This window comes from Lagopus muta, chromosome 1, assembly GCF_023343835.1.
Source record: "Lagopus muta isolate bLagMut1 chromosome 1, bLagMut1 primary, whole genome shotgun sequence".
Classification (NCBI taxonomy): domain Eukaryota; kingdom Metazoa; phylum Chordata; class Aves; order Galliformes; family Phasianidae; genus Lagopus; species Lagopus muta.
The window spans coordinates 69,766,074-69,787,818 of record NC_064433.1 but is presented as its reverse complement, the minus strand read 5'-3'; the positions used below and the strand labels follow the sequence as shown (position 1 = coordinate 69,787,818).

At 38.1% G+C, this 21,745-nt stretch overlaps 1 protein-coding gene across 3 annotated transcripts in view; it reads right to left on the bottom strand.

Moving 5' to 3' along the window:
• Window positions 1-21,745, bottom strand: part of FBLN1 (fibulin 1) — an 83,835-nt gene that overhangs the window by 1,509 nt on the left and 60,581 nt on the right. For all 3 annotated transcript variants that reach the window (XM_048929913.1, XM_048929900.1, XM_048929907.1), the window contains exon 16: window positions 21,574-21,705. In XM_048929913.1, coding sequence (XP_048785870.1) covers window positions 21,574-21,705 — 132 coding nt within the window. The remainder of the gene's footprint in view (window positions 1-21,573; window positions 21,706-21,745) is intronic.

Here is a 21,745-nt window from a genome sequence, read left to right as displayed (position 1 = left end):
TCAAGTGGACTCTGCTAAAAACACTAGTTATGTGATAGCAAATCTGATTGCAAAAAAAAATCAAAACTATTTCATAATAGTGAGTTTGTTAAGCAATGTATGGAAAACATGGCAGACATAATATGCCCTGATAAAAAAAAATAATTGATTTTTCTGAAAACAGTTTGTCTCACTGAAGTATAGTCAGATGAAATGAAGAAAAAAGGGAAATCGACTGAAAAAAAGATGTTGGAAAGTTGCTAATTTCAAATTTTATGCAGTGGTGATAGTTGAAAGTATTGATGCTGCAGACACGGCTCGACTTGCCATTTTCATTAGCAGTATTGATAATGAATATAATGCCACTGAAGAAATGCATTCTTTGATGCCAGTGAAATACACAACTAAATCTCTTGATTTGTATGAAGCAGCAAAAAGAAAAAAACAATTTTCTATATCCTTTGTCAACCTATCTGATGTAGCTACTGATGGTGCCACAGTGATGGTTGGGAAAAAGGAGGGACATGTAAAATTAATAGAAAATGATGCAACTACCAGTGGTAACCCACATTTTATGAAATATCACTGCAGTAGAAATCAAGAAAAATTATGTGCAAAAGCTTTAAAAATGGGTAATGTCATCAGAGCTGTGAATTTCATAAAGTCAAGGGGACTGAATCACCTCTAATTTGAGGAGTTTATTATAAGTATGGCTGCATCAAAAGGAAAATTTGTGCCAGAATGTGAAGATTAAGCATGGCTCACAGATTTATCATTTTTGGTGGACTTGTCCACTCATTTAAATGAATTAATGTGAGTCTTCAACGTGAAAATCACCTTATCTGTGCTATGTTTCACACAACAACAACATCTGAAATGAAATTCTTACCATGACAAGGTGAAGTTATAGCAAATAATCTCATGTATTTTGATACTGGCTAAACACAGTCTTACGAACAGTGAAAAATATGCAGCCTTGCTTTCTATTTTGAGAAAGGAATTTTAAAAATCATATTTTTTTTTAATATTTGCAACTCCATTCTCAGTCAAAGTTACTTGAAAATTTTTACATGGAGTCTATAGAGTTGGAATCAGATTTTCAACTCAAAGAAACTTTTGGTCATGTCTCTTAAACAGACTTTCATAAGACCTCTTTTAACAGAGAAGAATATCCCTTGCTTCACAGTCACACCTTATCCATGTCATCACTTTTTCACAGTACATACATTTGTGAGCAGTTACTGTCAAGGATGAAGTACAGGAAAAGTAATATGTCATCAAAAATCTCTGATGAACTCCTTGAGAACTCACCAGGAATGGCACCAACTTCCATTGAATCAGCCTAATGCATTAGTTTCACAAAAACAAACATCCCCCTAGTTTTATGTTTTTGTTGCTCCCTGGTTTTTATGTTTTAACAATAAACAAACAAACAAACAAATAAATAAAAAAAATAAGTTTTGTTACTTATATAGATTAAGTTTATTGTATATTTTATATGTGGCCTGTTCAATGAACGAGGCCCAGGAAAGCCAAAAAGTTGGACACCCACAGTATAGGGTAAGCCTTTCTGGGCCACAAGGGTGTATCAATGCCCTCAGGATCTTGACATGACATGGCTAAAAAGAATAGCATTAAAGCTTTGGACCTACGCAAAAGAAAGTCATCAAGAGTTTTGCCATAGACTCCAACTGGCTCAGGATCAGAACTTCAGGCATGTTCTCACTTCACATTTATTTTTGAAGCCTGCTGTTATTAAAGAGCTACCAAACTCTATGTATCAGAAAAGATCAAAATCCTGTGAACCTAAGGTAAGGCTGCAGCAGCTGAAGCCTGGTGGAGACCCTTCCTCAGATGCTTCCTTCTGACAACAGACCTATCTGATGTGGTGTTGGATTCAGAAGGAGATGTGCAGTTTATGAAACAGTTATTTAAGACATATTCTTTCTGCATGCTGGGGGTTATGTTTCACAAGCAGGCACACCAGATCTTCCTGGAGTCCCAGCCGAACTCCTACAGCACTGCCCGACAAACACACTGGCTCAAGATCTGATGGGAGAGATAAATGTTTGCTTATGTAGGCTGTCAGCACCTTTTTTCAAGGCAGTGATGACATTACAATTTTGTCTTGTTTGAATACCAACTAATATCTTCAGCATCCAGTAAAATTGCAAACTTTTCACCACATTCACTTTGCTTGCCTTATTTCATGAATATGCTTTTTAAGCATTCTTCCCCCCATAATTTAGATGTACATACTTACACACACATACATATTAATGTATATATACATTTTTTAGTTTTCTTGGCCACTCTCCTGCACCTTATAAAAATTACTGGGCTTGGCAGATGTAACATAGAAGAAGAAAAGCCTTGTTTAAATTGCCCTCCCTTTAGGGTAGCATTTAAAGCATTTTACTAACAACACATCACATTATTGCAGGCAACAATTTAACTGACAACCACGGAAACGCATAGCATTGGAATCACTCAATACTGGCAAGTTGTTTAACCCACACAGTTAAGGTCTAATGCAGCAATCACCAAGCATCAGATGACAAAGGCTGCTGTTTCCATTTAGTAATCTTTCGATAATGCTCTACACTTCCTTGCTCTACTTTGTCCAGAAGTGTGATATCAAATTGTGCTGGTTTTTCCTGATGTGATGCAATTCTCCTCAAGCTGATCTATATTACAGTGTAGCATTTATCCATACATTATTGACATGGCGTTCAAAGCAATTAGTAACTTTCACAGTATTTGGATATCCTCAGCTAGTAGGCAGACCAAAAAGAAAAAAAAAAAAAAAAAGTGCTCTTTATTTTCCAGGTAGAATGCCATGATCCTTGGGGAGTAGGTTTCTACATAGTGCTGCTGAAGTTTTAAAATCAAGCATATTGATAGTTTCAAAAGTAAATGCTGCAGATGGAATACTTAATACTTAATACTAATACTTGGAAACTTAAGGAATATATAAGGGAACATGACCTGTCGCTAGAGGTGTTCAAGGCCAGGTTGGATGGAGCCCTGGGCAGCCTGGTCTAGGATTAAATGTGGAGGTTGGTGGCCCTGTATGTGGCGGGGGGTTGGAGATTCATGAACCTTGAGGTCCCTTCCAACCCTGGCCATTCTGTGATTCTGTGAAACAAAATATTATCGCAGTACTGATTTATGCATTTCATTGTCCTAGACTGTCACAAAATGAAGTTAGTGCAAAACAACTATTTCCCTTCCTCTCCTATTAAATAAAGAGGATGATGCAGTCACATATGTGCTACACGACATATATAAAACTGCAGACATTCCAAACATTAAGAAGTTTCCCAAGAAATAGAAGGAAGGAAAGGAGAAAGGAACGAGGGAAGGAAAAGAATGAGAGAAAGAGCAAAAGCAAGCAAGCAAGCAAGTAGGAAAGAAAGCAATTGAAAAAAAAGAAAGCAAGACAGCAAATGAGAAAGCAAGCAAGAAGCCAAGCTAGAAAGAAAGAAAGAAAGAAAGACAGCAAGCAAGCGAGAAATACCCTGAAATATCTGCAGGACAAAGGCATGTGACAAGAATACATGATTTTCAGCTCTTGGAAGATAGACTCATTGAGAACCTACATTTTCAAATTTTTTGTGGCAAAGACCGTAATGAAAAGCCTGAGCTTTTCTTTTTTTTTTTTTTCTCCTCCCTCAGCCCAACTCAAGTATAAATGCAGATGGAAACCATGCAACAACAAAGCTGCTCAGAGCCTGACATCTTGCTACGCATTTAACTAGTTCCCACTGATCCTATGACATTTGTCCTAGGTCTCAGAAATGCTGTTGAAGGTCACTGCTATGATACGGCACTGCCTTTTAATGCCACCTTTGTCTGATTCTGTGATTCCTAGTACCATGTCAGGTACTAGGGTTCTATAGCTTGCCCAGACCTAAACAAACCCAGTAGTGCCTTGTGCCTCATTTCACAAACAAGAGCTTAAAGTTTATATAATTCAGGCCTAGTCCATGTAATTCCCATATACTGCTAAAAGAATTAGCAAGTATCTTCTAAAGCATTTAGAGGATCCGTTTGAAGATGGCAGATGTAATAATTCTGGATGTTTTTAAGTTCAGTGGATCTTTCAATTACTGCAACATTCGCATAAACATGCTGTTTCACTATGCCTTTCACAGAGCAATGCTGGGTCCAGATTTGTAATCTGGCATCCCTCAGCAATTTTAGCTGAACTTTCAGTATTAAAACTTAACTTTATAGTAATAGGAGTGCTACAGTTTTTAAATGTACTAACAAGAAAATCATCAGGAATAGCCAACAGAATTTGACCAAGAGGAAGTTCTGCTTGATCCACTTGATAATCTTCTATAATGTAATGACTGGCCTGGTAGATGTGGGAAGAACACATAGATAAGCTGCTGATGTATGGGCTGTATGAGCAGAAAGTGAGATGTACAGAAAACTAGCTGAAAGGGCTCGAAGGTTGGTGAGTATGACACAAAATCCAGTTGGAGGCCAGGAACCTATGGCGTACTCAAGGCCTTTACGCTGGGCTGACAGGAACCTGAGGTTTAATGAGTGGAACAAGTAGTGCAGAGTCCTGTCTGTGGGGGAGAACAACCCCATGCAAATGTACATCCAGGCAGTTGCCATGTCAGAAAGCAGCTTGGCAGAAAAAGCCATTGAGGCACTGAGAGACACAAAGTTGAACACGAGCCAGCAGCGTGCCCTTGCTGCAAAGAAGGCTAATGGAATCCTGGGCTGCATTGAGCAAAGACTGCCAGCAGCTCGGAGGTGATCCCTTCTATCCAGCAGTGCTGGCGCTGTGTTCCTGTAAGGGGTTCCTGAGTATGGAGTAATTGGAAAGAGTCCAACATAAGGCCATGAAGACAGTTAAGAGACTAGAGCATCTCTCCCACTAGTAAAGGCTGACAGATATGGGACCGTTCAGAGTTTTTTTTACCAATCTAAAACCAAAGGAGCTGGATGCAGCCAGTCAGAGGTGACATGGGGATAGATGCAGAATGGGATATGGTTCTGGATTACTGTAACAGTACACACAGTCCCATGAGTCACTGTCTGTAGAATGCCAGAAGAGTAACAGTGAAGCTTACGATGTGATCTGAAAACAGAATGCTCTCAGACACTGAGATCAACTGATGTTCACTGGGAGCAAATCTGCAAACTCAACAGTAGGTAAACAAGCTGAATTTATTTAAGCAAGTTCACACAGATTCTTTTCCAAAACATTAGATCTCAGCTAGAGTTTTGCATAAAATAAGAGCCAGGTTAATTTTTGCCAATAAAATAAAAAAGTTTATATATAAAGCAGGGTGAATCACTGATAATAAATGAATAAAACAGTTCTGCTGATATGGAATCGTGAAGATTCAGGTGCATTATTCAGTGCACTCACTGTTATTGCAGGGGTATCACAGCTAACATACATGCTCAATATATTTGCATGCACCTCCTGAGCATGCTCTTCCTGATAACATTTACATATCACAACAGCTCACCATTTTGCTTCTACAGATCTAACTATTATGGGATGCCACTGTTAACATCTCAATGGCTCAGTGACAAGAGTCGAGGGGATCCTCACTGCTACTGAATCCCATGTGCCATACAGTCTTGAGTATCTTTCTACAGGCATACCAAAGCAAGTGCTGTTATGCATAAATCTGGTATGCTGCTGATGCTGTTCATCCTCTTCAGTTCACAATCTGATCCAAACTGACTCGATCTACAGAAAATCCCACGTGTCACAAGCCAGGTAGATGACTTTCCATCAGCTCCATTTTATTTGTTTTTGCTTTTTTGTTAACTGATCAGAGATGCTATTACTTGTCCCAAATTTTCATGGTTTGATGAACTCCTTTTAGAAAACAACATTACAACCTTCTTTTTCTTGCACATTTTGCCCATACTGTAAATAGGATCTATGCCAATCATTTCCATTTGCTGTCTTGTTTGAGCAACAGCTTCAGCCTGACATGCAGCAAGCTCTTGGATGTCACAGTTACTTCTGCAGTGATTGTCACTCCACAGTCCAAACTTTAAAGCTCTGCAATTAACACATTGAGCTGTTCTCCTGTTCTGTCTTCTCCTTTTATGTATTGCATTTCAACTTTGTCTAAGGCAAAAGCATGTCACTTTTAAGGAAGAGATTCTTCTCGTAAAGCATCGTGTGTAGTGAAGACATTACTCTGAATAATATGTAACATTTATTTTCAAGTGAAAATAATGACAATATCTTAGAGATACCATCACTGGATTACTGAAGTTCTGCTTATCAAAGAATATGGGATAAACGAGACAGCAAGGTTAATATTGTTAATCTTCCTAAGCCTTTCAGCAGAATTTCTATTATTGTAATCAGATGACACAGGTATTCCTTGGCTTGTCCATACCTCTTTAAGATATCGTTACACTTCTCTGCTTTGAAATATGTGGGACCCTCAGGCAATTCACTTCTGTGTCTGGTTTCTGCTTGTATTTTTGCATTATGCAGCCAATTTGCTAAGAAGCTCCATTTTGAACTCAGAAGAAACACTGCTGTTTTATAACACATTAACCCATTCTGGATGACAAGTTCCTGTGTCATCACACATTAGCACTTGGTTTCCAGAAATCCTAACTCCTGGTTCTGATTTTTGCACTGTTTCCTGCCCAATATGCCAAAGGAGCTCTTGCAAAAATCTTTAAAATACTTCACTTTAAAACTTAACTTTTCTTTTCTTTTCTTTTCTTTTCTTTTCTTTTCTTTTCTTTTCTTTTCTTTTCTTTTCTTTTCTTTTCTTTTCTTTTCTTTTCTTTTCTTTTCTTTTCTTTTCTTTTCTTTTCTTCTCTTCTCTTCTCTTCTCTTCTCTTCTCTTCTCTTCTCTTCTCTTCTCTTCTCTTCTCTTCTCTTCTCTTCTCTTCTCTTCTCTTCTCACTACTAACCAAAAAATCTGCAGCAATGACACTTGCACTGAATCTGGGTCATTGTGTTCCTTACACTGTTTGCAGAACACTGCATTTGCATTTTCTCTAGAGAAATCTCCTCTAACAGGATTTCGTGGCTAGACAGAAAGCAAAGCAGAAACAGTGAGCATGAAGCTTATTTTCACATTGCCACTAGAAAAGGCTGTTTAGGGTTGGCAGAGAGAATTAATCATGTTTTCTGTTCTGGAGGCAAAGGTTGAAAAGATTTTCCACAGGGGAGATTCCTGATTCTATTCAAATGTTTATATTTGTAATTACACAAGAACAGCGCAAATATAAATTGCATCCTTTTAAAAGTACTCTTCTTCAGAAAGAAATCCTCAGATCCCCCCACAGAATCAATTGGAGAAGTGTTAGATGAGTGGGCAAGGGATCAGGGGCTGGAGAGAGAGGCAATGGGTGCAGCTGATGACTGGGGAGCTGTACTTGTTGGCTGCTGGGAGGGGGGATCTGCTGAAGTAAATCTCCTCATACCTGAATATGTGTATACAGGCCTGCGTTTTTGTGTATATATAAACAGTGCACACTACCTCCAAATCAAATGCTGTTCTTCCCAATAACCTGTGAGCTACTCTCTGGGAAGTACAATAAACACACTTATCAAAAATGTCATCAATCCCCTCAACAGCACTGCAAGCCTTATATTAAGGAACAAGCCTTATGTTAAGGAACAAGCACGGATTCTCTTTTCTTTTTACCACCTTCCCATCTTTTTCTCTACGCTGTGTTACAGTTACATTGTTCTGTTCTGGTCATCACATGCTGAAGGCTGGTATTCTTTGCGCTCATAACACACACACAGTCTCCTTCCTGTGATTCTTCTCAGGTGGCAAGTTGACTCAGCTTTTACTATCAGTTGTATACAAAGCATTGCTCTTTTCTCATTAGTACCAAACTTCACACTTGACATTACAGGCAAGTATTAGCTTAGCCATCTTTTCTGGCAATAAATGATTTACTTAAGAAAAATTTCTAGGTTTTTTTTACATTGTTTACTTGTATGATTTGTGGTCAACTAAAAACTGACCACAAAATGACTGAACTTGGGATGGATGGTGTGAAAGTCCTGAAGGAGCTTGAACTAGTGGAAAAAAAGAACCAATTTGCTTTTCTGAATCTGCATTCTGTACTGAACACATTAATCCAACCCTAAATAGAACAAAACACACCTTTTGGTTCATTTTGTTTTAAAATAAACACTGCGTAAAAAGTTACCTAAATAGCAAGGATGAGATTTTTGAAATACTATAGGTAGACAAACAAGTCTGAGCATATTTCGTTGTTCACTTTTCCTTCAAAATAACCACTCACAGCTAGTACTTTTTTTTTTTTTTTGCATTTGCATTTGCATTTGCATCCTGGCCATGTATTATTAAAATCAACTTCCACAAAGCAGAATCTAGCAGCACAATTGAGAGCTAGTCTTCATTCACTCTAATGAAAGTGGACATACTGACTATATTAAAGAAAAAAAAGAATATTTTGCATTACTTAGAATTAACTGAAATTTAATATATTAAATATGACATGAACTCTGTGTGGAATATGGCTCCATTAGAAAATACAGTCATAGATGGCAAAGGTTCTAAGGACTGTGAAAACTACAGAATCTCCCAGGATCCACATGGTAATTCTGTGTGTGGTGAAGCTTCACCAGGCTGATGCACAGCCTGTTTTATTAGGTCTCTCACTCTGAGATTCCCAGGCAATTCCTAATCAAGTACAAGCCAGTGAGGCAAGCAGGAGAGCTGGGCTGAAAATCTGAGCAGGGTATAAGGGTTAACAAGAGAAAGGTAGAAATACATACTAGAAGAAAAAGAAAAGAAAAGAAAAAAAAAAAAGTAAGATTTCTCATGCAGAATGTGATGTTTTGGTAGCAATATATTCATTTCTATTCCAGAGATTATGAATGAGATAAATAAAATCATACAATTTTGCGTGAGATGCTTAAGAGCACAATGAAATCCATTTCCCCCCCATATTTCCTAATCTTCAGGATATGAGAATACAGATGTGATTGTAAGTGAAAGCTGAAGTCCATCACAATTTGTGGCCCTTTTGAAAAATATCACAGAAAGGTTCTTCACAGAAAGAAAATGTGCTATTATACGGTGAGAGTTAGTGCTGTCTTTTTTGTTCAGATGGAACATCTCAGATGAATTACACCTACAAGAGAGACCATTTCTCTACCTGTTTTCCTCGTCCTTGGAATGAACATTTAGAACATGAAATGATTATTTTATTGGGCTTTATAGTAACTTCCAAATAATCTCTACCTATGTTATGAAGTCCCATGTTTGGCTGTTCCTAGATCTCTATTTCTGTTTCCCCACAAGAAGCTCTCTGGTCTTTTTTACAGCTTTGCAAACATGAAGTCTACAAAAATGAAGCATTGCAGCCTCCTGGAATTTAAGGCTATTGTTTGGCTGTTAAAGGAAACTAGCCTCAAACATCTGCACAGTAGTTGTAATGTGCAATGAACTTTTTGTAGGTGAAAAGCATGCTTATAAGCTTCCCTTAAGCAATACAAGAAGGCCGTTCTCCTCATGTTAATGCAAGATCTGAACTATAATTTGAAATTTGCTTTTATCCTCAAGGCCTCTTGCTTTATACTGCTGGCCAAGATTTTCAAAATTAAGAGTAACACCTCAGATGCATCAGTGTTACTTAACAGCCTAGTCATCGTTTCAGAAGAGATGTTCAGGCAATTAGGAAGTTTATGGTTAGGGAAATGAATATTGCAGTGGCTATTTTAAAAGGCAGTGGTGATAGGATCATTCCAGAAATGAGCAGGAAAAAAATCCAGCCATGAGTAAATGCTTCTTTGGATCAAACCACAGACAACACAGACAAGTTGCAGGTTAGGCTTGAATACCAGACTATATCAGTCTACAACATGTAAATACATATCTACTGTGTGAAGCAAAAACTATACAGGTCAATTTTTAAGGTTTTTTTTTTTTTAGGGTTTTTTTTTTTTTGGCTCTGTAGACCTCAATTCAAAGAATTCATGTTGAGATTTATATGGAAAGGGTTATTTCTTCTTCAGTATTCATTACAAACACACAAACCTCATCAATAAGGTTGAAAAACAACTGACAGACCGGCTGCAAACAGAAAACATATAGTTTGAGCTATTTTATCCATTTTTTTTTTCTGTCAAAATGTTTAAAGCTCTGCATGAATTAAAGCTTAATTAAATTCCATTCCTAGTAGCTTCTCTTTATTCTAAAAGTTTGTGTCAATGTAATGATTTCCAATCCTTAAATTACTTCTGTCAGCTAGTTACTGGAGTAGTTACCAACTCCTATACCATGCCTGAGTAGAAGATAAGTGAACATCCTCTTGTATAATTCCTTGATATTGGATAATTCCTTGATTCCTTGACAATTCCAATTTGAAAATCTAACACTTCAGGTGTCGCACGTTAGAGAATGTCCTACTGCATTTCATAGAGTAAACGGTACAAAATGTTTCTGTAGCAATCTTGTCATGCTTTCAACAAAACCACAGTCAAAATAACAGAGTAGCTGAGAATGGAAGACACTTCTGAAGACTGCCTCCTACAATTTCTTTCTCAAAGCAGTCACCTACAGCATGTTCCTCTTGGCTGTGTCCAGTCAGGTTTTGAATATCTCCAATCATGGAGACTTCAAGACACAACTTGTTCAAATGTTCAACTACCTTCATAGTAACAAAACAAAACAAAACAAACAAAAAAACCAACATTTTTTTCTTATGTGTAAATGGAAATTATAGTATTTCCATTTATACCCTTTGACTTGCCATTTCATTGAGACTACCATGAAGACTCTAACTCTACCTTCCTTATTCCCCTCATCACATCAATAAGATTCTCCCTGAGCCTTCTCTTATTCAGGGAGGACAGTTCCAGCTTTCAGAGTTTCCTCATACAGCAGATGCTCCAGTGCCTTGATCCTCTTCAGCACGTATTTCTGGATTATACCCACATCTGTCTTGTACCAGGACACAGCACTTCAGATGTGTCTTACCAGAGAAGAGGATCACATCCTTTAATCAATCTGCTGACAACACCATTCCTAATGCAGACCAGGAGGCTATTGCCTGCCTTTGACTCATGATAACAGAGTGTCCACCAAGACACAAAGGTCTTTTTCTCCAGAGCTACTTTGCAGCTTGTCAGCTTCCAGTTTGTGCTAGAGTATGAGATTATTCCTGCCCAGGGAAAAAACTTTGCACTTCCCTTTACCAAACTTCATGAGATTCCTATTAGCCCATTTTCCCCAACCTGCAAAGGTCTCTCTGGGCAGTAGTCCAATCCTCTGGCATATCAGCCACTCCTCACAATTCTGTGTTCTCTACAAACCTCTTAAGGTGCACTGTTGACACTTCATCCAGGTCATTAAAGAAGATGTTAAACAGTATTGGTTGATCCCTCAGATACACCACTAGTGACTGGCTGCCGGCTGGACTTTATGCTGTTGTTCACAACACTCTAAGCCTTGTAGTTTAGCTCTTTTTCAGACCACCTCACTATCCACATATATAGTCCACATTTCCTCAGGTTGCCTGTGAAGCTGTTGAAGGAGATAATGTTCAAAGTCTTGCTAAAGTTTTTAAAGCAACATCTGCTCTCTTCCTCTCTTTCACTCATCCAATAATCTCTATGTAGACAGCTTGTAGATTGATCAGGAACTGTTTTCCCTTCATAAACACTTGCTGACTACTCCCAGTTGCCTTCTTGTCCACAGTATATTTGAAAATAGCTTCCATGTGGATTTGCTCCATCACCTTCCCAGAGGTTGAGGTGAGGCTGACTGAGCTGTAGTTCCACAGAACCTCCTTTTGCCATTCTAGAAGACTGAAGTGATATTTGCTCTCTTCCAGTCCTCAGGAACTGTTGATCAGCACAGTCTTTTAAAAACAGTTGAGGATGGTTTTGCAGTGACATCAATCAGTTCCTTCAGTATTTGTGCGCGTACCCCAACAGGTCTCACAGACCCTTGGTAAGTCTAGTTTGTTTGAATGCTCCCTACCATAATCCCCCTTCAACAAGAACAAGGGTTTCTTGCTACAAACCTTCCAATTGTTCTGAGAGTCTTGTGACTCCTGAAGACCAGTCTTATCAGTAAAGAATGAGAAAAGAAGGCGTTGAATACTTAAACTTTCCCTATGTCTTTTGTCACAAGATTTTCTGCCCCAACTGGGGCAGTCTTCATTTTACTACTGATGAACTTGTAGAAGCCCTTCTTGTTGCACTTCAGCACAGAAGGCTGTGCACATGTAGGCAGTCTTACACGCAGTATGTTCCTCCACTCCCCTAGTTCATGACTGTGCCTAAAGGCACAATCTAGCTGTCAAATTGCAGGTATTTCCCAGTCCACCAGATGTCTGCTTACTTCAGAAGGTTAATGCACACCTTAGATTCCTCCATCTTTCAAAAGCTTAACAGACCTTTTCATTGTTTTTTTTTTATCACTTTTGTGTATGTGTATGTGAAAGCTATGTATATTTCTCTCAATTATTTGTGACAATAACAATGCAGACTCTTGCTATGTGGCATTCTATAGCTTTTTATATAATCTGCTTTATTAATAAGTGGATGTTCTTTGGAAAATGAAATATTTCATGATAATCATCACTGCAGGCATCAAACCATACACAGAAAAATAGCTCTGAAGATATCATTAATCCTGGAACTGTCACACCTGACAAACATAAATACGGTTAAAGGATTCAGAAAACTCATTAATCAAAATGCTAGTACTGAAATAGATTTCCTCTTGCTTTGAAGTATATTGCCCTCACAACATTGTGAATTAGACCTTCATTCAAGTTTGATGGTAAGCATTTCATAAAAGAATAGATTAGGAGAATGAAGTTTAGAGCCCAACGTTTTCAAGGTTTCCATGCTAATGCAGAGCTGCTTCATAGGAGTGTAACTGCTGTACAAATCTTTGCTGAAGTATCTGGGACAAGATTTTGAAAAACATGTGCTTTAGAAATATTGTTCTCCCAGATCTTTGTTCAAATTCCTAAGAACTTTCAACTGTTGAGAAAACAAGTGCTTATAAAGTGCTATAGAAGTAAGTTTGGAGATGTACAATTACATTTTCATAAGCCACATTTCTCTGTTGGCTTAAGATAAAAAATAGTAGTCCTATATCCTCCACCCCTTCTCTTGGATCAATACCTGAAAGATAAACAGAAATGAAATTTGCTATAGAAGCACTAATGCTGACAGAAGGGAAAAGGCCAGAGTATTTTTGCAAATGTAGACTGGAGATTTCCCTTTTGAGCATCAGCAGAACTTCAGATCCCTTATTACAACATCAGTTTTTCCTACTGGGGAACAAAAAGGCAACAGCAATTCAGGTTTTGAAACAGTGAATACTGCACCAATAGCATGAACATGACTCCTAATGATGTGGGTCAGTTGGCGCAGCATTGACTGTAGTGGCACATTATTTCTGAATCAAGCAAAATGTCTGTCCTCAGGTCTGTTCAACAGTTTAACAGCACAGCTCAGAGACATACTGGATCCTTTTCCGAAAGATGTAAAGGAGTATCAGATCTAGAGGAAGACACCCCTCAGAAAAGAAGAGCATGTATCATTGATAGCTATTGCTCACATGCCTAATATGTACACAGTGTCTCTTGGACAGAGTGATCATTTAGGAACCGTGTAAAGACAAGGTTCTCATTTAAAATCTGATCTCATAATTGTGTCTAACACTCTACAAGTACTCATGATCTCTGAAATTCTCACCTACTGTAGAGGTCTTCCTTTAGTTTAGCTTAAATTTTTTACCTGCTTCTTTTTTTGTCTTTCATTTTATCTCTGAATAAAGGAAAATTAAGAAAGAAATTACAGTAAATGAGTTGCATTTCAGCTTGTACCTAAGAAAACAGAATCTTTTTGCCTTCTTCAGCAGATTAGAAATTTGGGATTCAATTTATTATGAACTGTATCCTTCAACTACTCGACAAAGTTGTTTCATTAACACTTGGGCTTCTCTAGAAAGCCTTGATTGCTGAAATGCATCAAATAAAGAGGCAATAAAGAGGGCCTCATGGTATTAATTTATTTTTGGCCAGAAACAAATGGTAAATGTTTTCAAAGCTATTATCTGTCATGTTGGATCACATGGAGCCTTGGTATTATGAAAGAATTAAAAACAACCTTTGATTTTACTGAGGTTTGGCTAGTTTACAAATACTATGATCTTTATTAAGGATACCAAATAACTTCAGAGAGATGCGCTCTTAACTTGGTTTGGCAAACTCAGAGTGCTTTTAGATCTCTGGTTTGCCTTCCAGCCAAAACTTGCAATGGCTTTTAATGTTGACAATGCTGTGAAATCACTCACGCCTAAAATGCAATAACTGTACTTGAGGTAGTCTCATTAAAAAATAGTTTCCACCATAAATATTTTAATCCTTCCTATTCCTCCTTGGAGAATGCATCACACTTTGTGTAGCATAAGAATCTTATGTATTACAAAAACAGGTGGAGAAACGTTAAGGCTGAATTGAAAATCAGACTTTGAAACTATTCAAAATTACATATATCAGCTTCCTGATACTTTATTTTCACAGTCCTTTTTACTCGAGGTTTAATGCCCATCAAAGTAACACCTAAGTGCTTAACATGTGTGTAGTTAGTCCATTAAGGGAGAGTGGCTGGGTTTACCCAACCTCATCCCATTACTGCATTATTCAGTTTCAGCCAAGTTGTGATACAGTAATATAACCATGGCATCTGGGCAACTAATTTTTGTAATCCTAAACATTTCTCGGCAAAGAGCCACATTATGGCATACAGCATGCTATAGCTCTGTGATTCCATCTATCAAGGAAGAAAATGTACCTAATCCTGAGGATTTGCCATGAAAGCCTTTAGATAGCTGCTCAGTCATCATGTAGAGGCAACAGCTCTACTGGAATTATTTGCAGAATTTTTCATAAAAGATAATTTCTGAATGTAAATGTGGATTAATCCCTGACTAAATTCAGAAAATAAGGCTGAAATAAGAGGTCACCACAACATTTGGCCCCTTTAAAAATAAAATTGTTCTTTTTATATGTGCCATGCATTTTTGCATCATGTAGGGAAAGATTTACGATATACTTTGAGTTTCTTATCTTCTGTCTCCAGCTTTTATAGGGTGTAGGAACTACTGCAAGAATGAAATTCCTACTATGAACACACAAACTCAGGAGCAGCAGCTAAAGTAGCTTAATGTGCTAAACAAATATTTCACACTTGGAGATCCTCAGAAAAGCAGGTTTTCCAGTACTCTTTAAACTGGGTCAAAGCAAGAGGAATTCTATAATATGTTTCTTGGTACTGGATTACAAATGTGGCTTTATTCACTCATTCATATAATATTTCTGCCCAGAGTTTGAAATTAATACCAAAAAATGCACGCTACGCAATGTGAGCCAACAACCTTCAGCAGTCCCTTTAGCTCTTCTCTGACTCAGTCACTTTCTCTCCCAAGCTGGCAGGATCTATGCTTCATGCAGCAGCTCACAAAACTTTGTCAGAGTTGCAGTATTATTATTTATTTGTCTGGATTATGAAAACTGTAATCAAAGGAGGACTGGATTAATGCTTTTGTAATACATTACATCTTCCTACCCAATGGATGAAATGAATATTGATCACAGAAAAGTGGGATTAAGCAGATACTTACAATGTACTGGAAGCAAAATCTGGCCCTAGGAATGACATTTGGTTCCAGCACGAGACTCATTCTCACCAGAAAAGAACTTTCAGCAATTCTCAGCTGTGAAATGAAAATTCACCTCCTGCTAGAGTTGCCTGCTTGTCTCCAGAAGAGCTCTGCAGCCTACCATTTTTTCTGGAGGGAAGGGAGGGTTTTGAGAGATCTGACTACAGCACAGTGCAGTCAGCAGCATCCGAGAAGGGCAGGTTCAGGCAATAAATCTAGGATCCCATTTACCAAATAGCTTCTGGGCACCCAAGTTGCAAATGCGTAGCTACTAATTTTGAGAGGGCAAGCGGGTATAGAAAAAAACTCGCAAGATATTCTGTGCAGAGGGGCTCCTATTGTGAAAGGGGCAAGCCTGGCTACAATTAGAACAAAAATACTGAAAGGGCTTGTGTCTTTTTTAATGTAAGGCTGCAAGAGCCTGTCTAAAAACCTGCTGAATTATGTCACTGCTCTGTGTGCTATTTGTGAATGACTGGACAGCATCGTTTTTGTATTGCCAGACACCATTGTTGTTTCATGCTAATGACATTATAGTCATGACAAAAGTTGGCTATTGTTGCTTACTTTCCAGTAAGAGTATCCACAAGGGAAGATAACGTATGTGCTGAAATCCTTGCCCCTGCAAACACTGCATCTCTGCTGGACACTCCGGCTCTGCCTTCGCCTGGGCTCAATTTCAGTGCAGCAAAGCAGCTGTAGGTGAGTTGCTACTTTCAGCATTACTTCCCTGCCAGAAAGCCCAAATCAGTCCAAGGATCTCATTATGCTAAATACTGTACAAAGGCACGGCAAGAGCCAGCCAGCTTCTGGCTGAAAGGTAAAGAGAGCAGAGAAACAGCATACAGAAGCAGAGAGAAATGTGCCTGGCACTTCAGTGTCCCCTATCAAAGGTCAAAACCCATGTTTAGTAGCCCAACTACTGAATTTAACAGGCCACACAAACATGCACATGCTGACTGTGAAAACACTTTGCTGTAACTGGGAATGGACAAATTGCTTGTGAGATACTGAAGTGTCTTTGTGCTAAGGGCAGGTTTGCCCAAAAGGAAAAAAAGCGTTCAGTTTCCTACTTCCACATCCAACCAGTATGGGATCCTGCAAGCACAATTACATTTGCCATCTATTTTGGTTTACCTTTGACTCATTTTTAAAACGTATATTCCAGACTCTGGAATATACTAAAGGATCATGGTATTATAGTGAAAATTAGACTACCAATAAATCCAGTGTTGCAACACCGGTAGTTAAGACACTCTCTGCAATGGTTCGACAGTAATATCATGAGCTATCACACATGGAAAAGAGCCTGGAAAGGGGACAGAGTTCGGCAGTGGAACCCTTGCAAATGTAACTGACATCATTGTCTCTTGCTATTTGGTGGCAGAGAAGAATATAAATGACAGGAACGATGATAAATTAAACTTCCTCAAATAATTGTTTTAAGCAAACCATAGAACAAATCCTAGATCTCATTGCAAGCTGAAAAACACATTCAGTAGCACAATATAAATGATACCTCCAGTAACAGTATCATTTGAAAAATATGAATGCATGTATACACCAATCACTATGGAGAGTAGTAGTGCATATCTGTAAAATTATAAGCAACTGATGATATCAGCACATTCAAGCACCAGCACAACACCCCTGGGAAGCTCTCCTAATTGTATTGGCTCTGGATTTTGCTAAGAATAGTATCATTCTGCTTAACAAGCAAAAAAATATAGGCTTATGTTGCCATCAAATGTGGTGGGGAAGATTTCATCCTGCCAACAGTACTTTTAGTTGTATTAAGAAGTTTTAAAACTTTCCTGATGTTTACCAGACTACAAGGTGGTATTACAGTCACCTAAGGAAATGAATGCATAGCTGTGGGCAAAAACGTTTTATAGTATCTGATAATACCTTAGGCCTTAATAGGACATTTTTGTACAGGTTGAAAATGCATTCTTCATTTTTCACTGACAGCTGGTTAAAGGAGGAATGCAGAGAGAAATCTATAAAAGCTTTAAAAAAAAACAACAAAACTGGATAGGTCTGAGCTTCTTTTTTTCTCCCACCCATGCTAACAAGTGATGTGCAGTTGTTAACTTCAAGCTGAATCTTTTGGATTCAGTGGCCCCTTGGCCTGTAATGACACCAGGCAACAGAGAGCTTAGCACTTTTGGTACAAGGAAAGAAAGGAGTCTGGCATTCTAATACAATTGGGTAGAAATATTGCAGGTAACTGTGAGCACAATTCTTTTTTTTTTTTTTTTTTTTTTTTTTTTTTTCTCAAATTTCATGAAGTCTATGTACTGCCATCCCAGCAGGCTGGCTTTTGTTCCCTCTGTTCCATTGGAAGATACTTTTTGTTCCATTGGAAGATACTTTCTGTAGGGCAGAATAGCGAGTTGTTGCAGTCAGTGCTTACTTATTTTGGCTCCTCTGCTACTGCTGGTCATTGATTCCCGTTTTCTTTCACTTTGCAATAGTGTCCTTGTCTCCTTCATCTCCTATCTTGGTGGTGGCTCCTCCTACAGCTACTTTGGGAAAGCTTGTACTTTATTCTTCTAACCTAAATCCTTCCTTTGTTTCCAGCGCTCTTTTTCCTTCCTCACAACCTGCTCCTACACTCCTCCTATGACCTCAGCTCCCATCTCTTCATCAGCAAATCACAAACCGGACTGATCAGTCATTCTCCATCCAATCCTACATATTTCTCAGCTTCTTTACATCTTCTCTTTGATGGCTCAGTGTCAACTTAATGGGATAATGACTAAAACTGATGATCTGACTCTCTTCAGGCCATAATTTTCTGTCAATGCCTACGTCCTCGCTTTCCTTCTGAAAATCCATCTTTCACAGACCCTCCCTCTCTCTAAGCATTTTTCCAAAAGAAAGCTGCATGTTTTCATTTTTTAATGTTACACTTATAAGACCATATTGTTCGTTTCCATTAACACAAACACGGCTTAAATGCAGCTACTCCTGTAGAGGTTTTCTATGCTTACTCTTGTAGAAAATGGTGATCTAATGGTGACCTACTTTCCATTGTAAGATAAAATAGCTTTGATATTCTGATAATTTCTCCTGAAATATTACAACAGAATGAAAGATGAACCTTAGTATTTTTACCCATGCATCTATAACACATTATCAGGGTACATGCATTCTTTCCTCCGTATTTTAAGAAGCAAAGAAAAGTTTTAAAAGAACCTGAACAGATTGTCCATTGGTGGTCATTAAGAAGTTCAGATGTGCTCACCCAGAAATCAGAAGCATATGAACTGATGATTAGAATAGTTGAGTCATTATTTTTGGAGAAAAATTCCTCAATACTCATCTGTTATACCATTGGACGCTGTATACACAGCTAGTTTGGCATTTGCTCTGCTAAATTCCGTATTTTACATTCCCATAGTTTTTACATTCTTTTAATTTAATGGGATAACCAATAAATCTTTCTGATATCACCTACATCTTTCCTCTTATTCCATCATTATGCAAAATCTTCCCCCTTTTTTAAAAAGGGAGTTAGCATAGTTAATTCCTGTAGACTAGGATGCAGTCTTATTTATTTGTCTAGCAGACTTCTACATTCTGATTCTTATTAACAAGAAAAGTGATATTATGATGGGAACAGCAGAACTGCTGATGGCACAATTATTTGCAATCCTAATTCCACCAGACAACATGCTGTCCTGAGCCCCTAGCCCTCCAGGGGCAGGGCTTAATTTTTCTTTTCCAATTCTGCTGCAGGCAGTTTACTTTGCAGCTTCCATCCATTAATCTTGAAGTACTTTTACATAGAGGAATTAATTAAGATTCTTACATACAAGAATTAATTAAGACAGTAGGCATGTTATATCATCTCCATTTTGCACATGGGGGAACTGAGGTGATGAAACTGTTGCCCAATTCTTCAGTAGAGCTGTATTTGGGCATATATCATATCCTTTCAACAGGGAATATCTCTCATTGTGAGGCATATATCCAGTTTACCAAGTAAAATACCATTGACATGCAGTCCTATTATTCAAAATGGAAACATTTCCCTCAGGCAAATGCCTTAGCCAGTCAAGTTTCTAAACACATCCCTCTTTCTTATTTCAGACAGAAAGAAGCACATAGCACAAAAAGCAAACTACTGTAACTATTGCGGGATCTGATAACATTTATACTGTTTTAAAGAATCAACCCAGTTCTTGAAATCTGTAATCTTATCGTCCTGCTTTAACAGACTCTCCCTCTTTCTCAGCATTCACATGTATACCTCTGTTTGATAAAGAAAGAAATATAAACCTAATGACTTGTTTTATCTACAGTTCATAATACCTTTGTACAGCTGACACTGTGCTATCATGCTTCTGAAATGCAACAGTGCCACCTTCAGATCATACTGAATATGGCTTATCGCAAAATTTGTGGAAGAACAATGATTTTTGTGTCCATCCAGACAAACACTGCTAGCATGCCTAGAAGCATGTGTCTAAAGCAGAGCAAAACTTGCACATTCACATGCTGAAGCACAAATGTTCACTGGGAACTGTCATCCTTTATTTTCATAAATAAGCATTAATATAGTGGAATCAAATATTACTTTTTAATAAAGCACACCTGCTACCTAGATTGCTCCAAAATTGATGCCTCCTGTTTATTTCCACGGAAGCTACAGCAAATACAAAGAGCACAGTAGCAGCATTTGATAGAACAAATTCTCAACTGCAAAACACTATTTTTCAATGCAGTCACCACCATTAATTATGCATTTTTTTGCGAGCAATGAACAAGAACCTGCATGTTGCACTTGTAAAAATCTGCACCCATGGAGGTGACCCACTGTACCAGTCACTACTGCTGAAATGCACCATCCACCGCCTCACTGTGCTCACATCCACTGTTTGGTCTCCACAAAAGTTCAGCAAGTGTTAATGAATGCCAACAGGTCCCATTTTTTCCACGTGGTGGAATTCAATGACACCTTCCACATCAGACGCCATTTTTCCGGACTGCCCCTCTGCTGCCATCTGTTGTATGGCAACAAAATGTAACGGAATAATGGTGGAAATGTTCAACCCTTGTTGCCATGCCTCCAACATCTGCTTCTGACACTGTGGGCCAACATAATAAAACTGGAGGCATTACCTTCAGAGCAGCCCTCGTATATTCATTCTCTCATCCTAAGGAGCTCTGCTCTGGAAGAAACCTTTCATAATATGCAATCCCACGTTGTCCTGCAGCCTCTCTCTCCTATGTGATGAGTTGCAGGTCTAGCACATGACTACACACACACTGGTAAACCTCCCCTCTTCCAAAATGAGGCTGGAAATCAAATGTCTATGATTCATTCTGGTTTTCAAATTTATTGTAAAGCACGGCATTTGACAGATCAATTTTACCTTCAACAGAAAGTGATATTAATTTACACTTGAACTAGCCTGTTATTTAACATTAAAATAGGGAACAGATTCAGAAAATTTATTCTGGCAATAAAAATTTAATTATTATCCAAAAAAACCTTGATGCTATGCTGTTTAAACAAGAAAGAAGAGTTAATTAAATTTACAGTCTCTCTGCTGACAGACTATCCGCTTTACATTTGGGTTGCTGATAATAGCCAAATCCCATAATTTTAAAGCTAAGTCATTTGCATATGCAGTTAGAGTTAATTCTGAAAAAAAAAAAAATCTAAAATGCTTCTGAAATTATGGTTTAGGCCACTTATGTTAAGAACAGTTGTTTTTGTTTTTTTTTTTTAAAAGGTTATATGAGTACAAATCAGTCAGACTGGACTGGAGAAAGAGAACATTAAACCAGTGGAGCCTTGAGAATCAAGGTGTGAAGGAATTACTCAAATCTCTGACATTGTTCTACAATATTATTGAAATATGAAACTGTATTGTACGTAGAAATGACTACTCACCCACTGTCATACCATCCATGTAACGCTTGATGATATCAAAGGATTCTCTTAAATTTCCTTCTGTTATGTCAAATATGATATCTGCCTGGTTGGCCGGATATGTAGGTGTAATGGCACGAAGAAAAATAATCTCTGCAAATAAAAGGTATCACAGAATATACTGAGAAGTAAT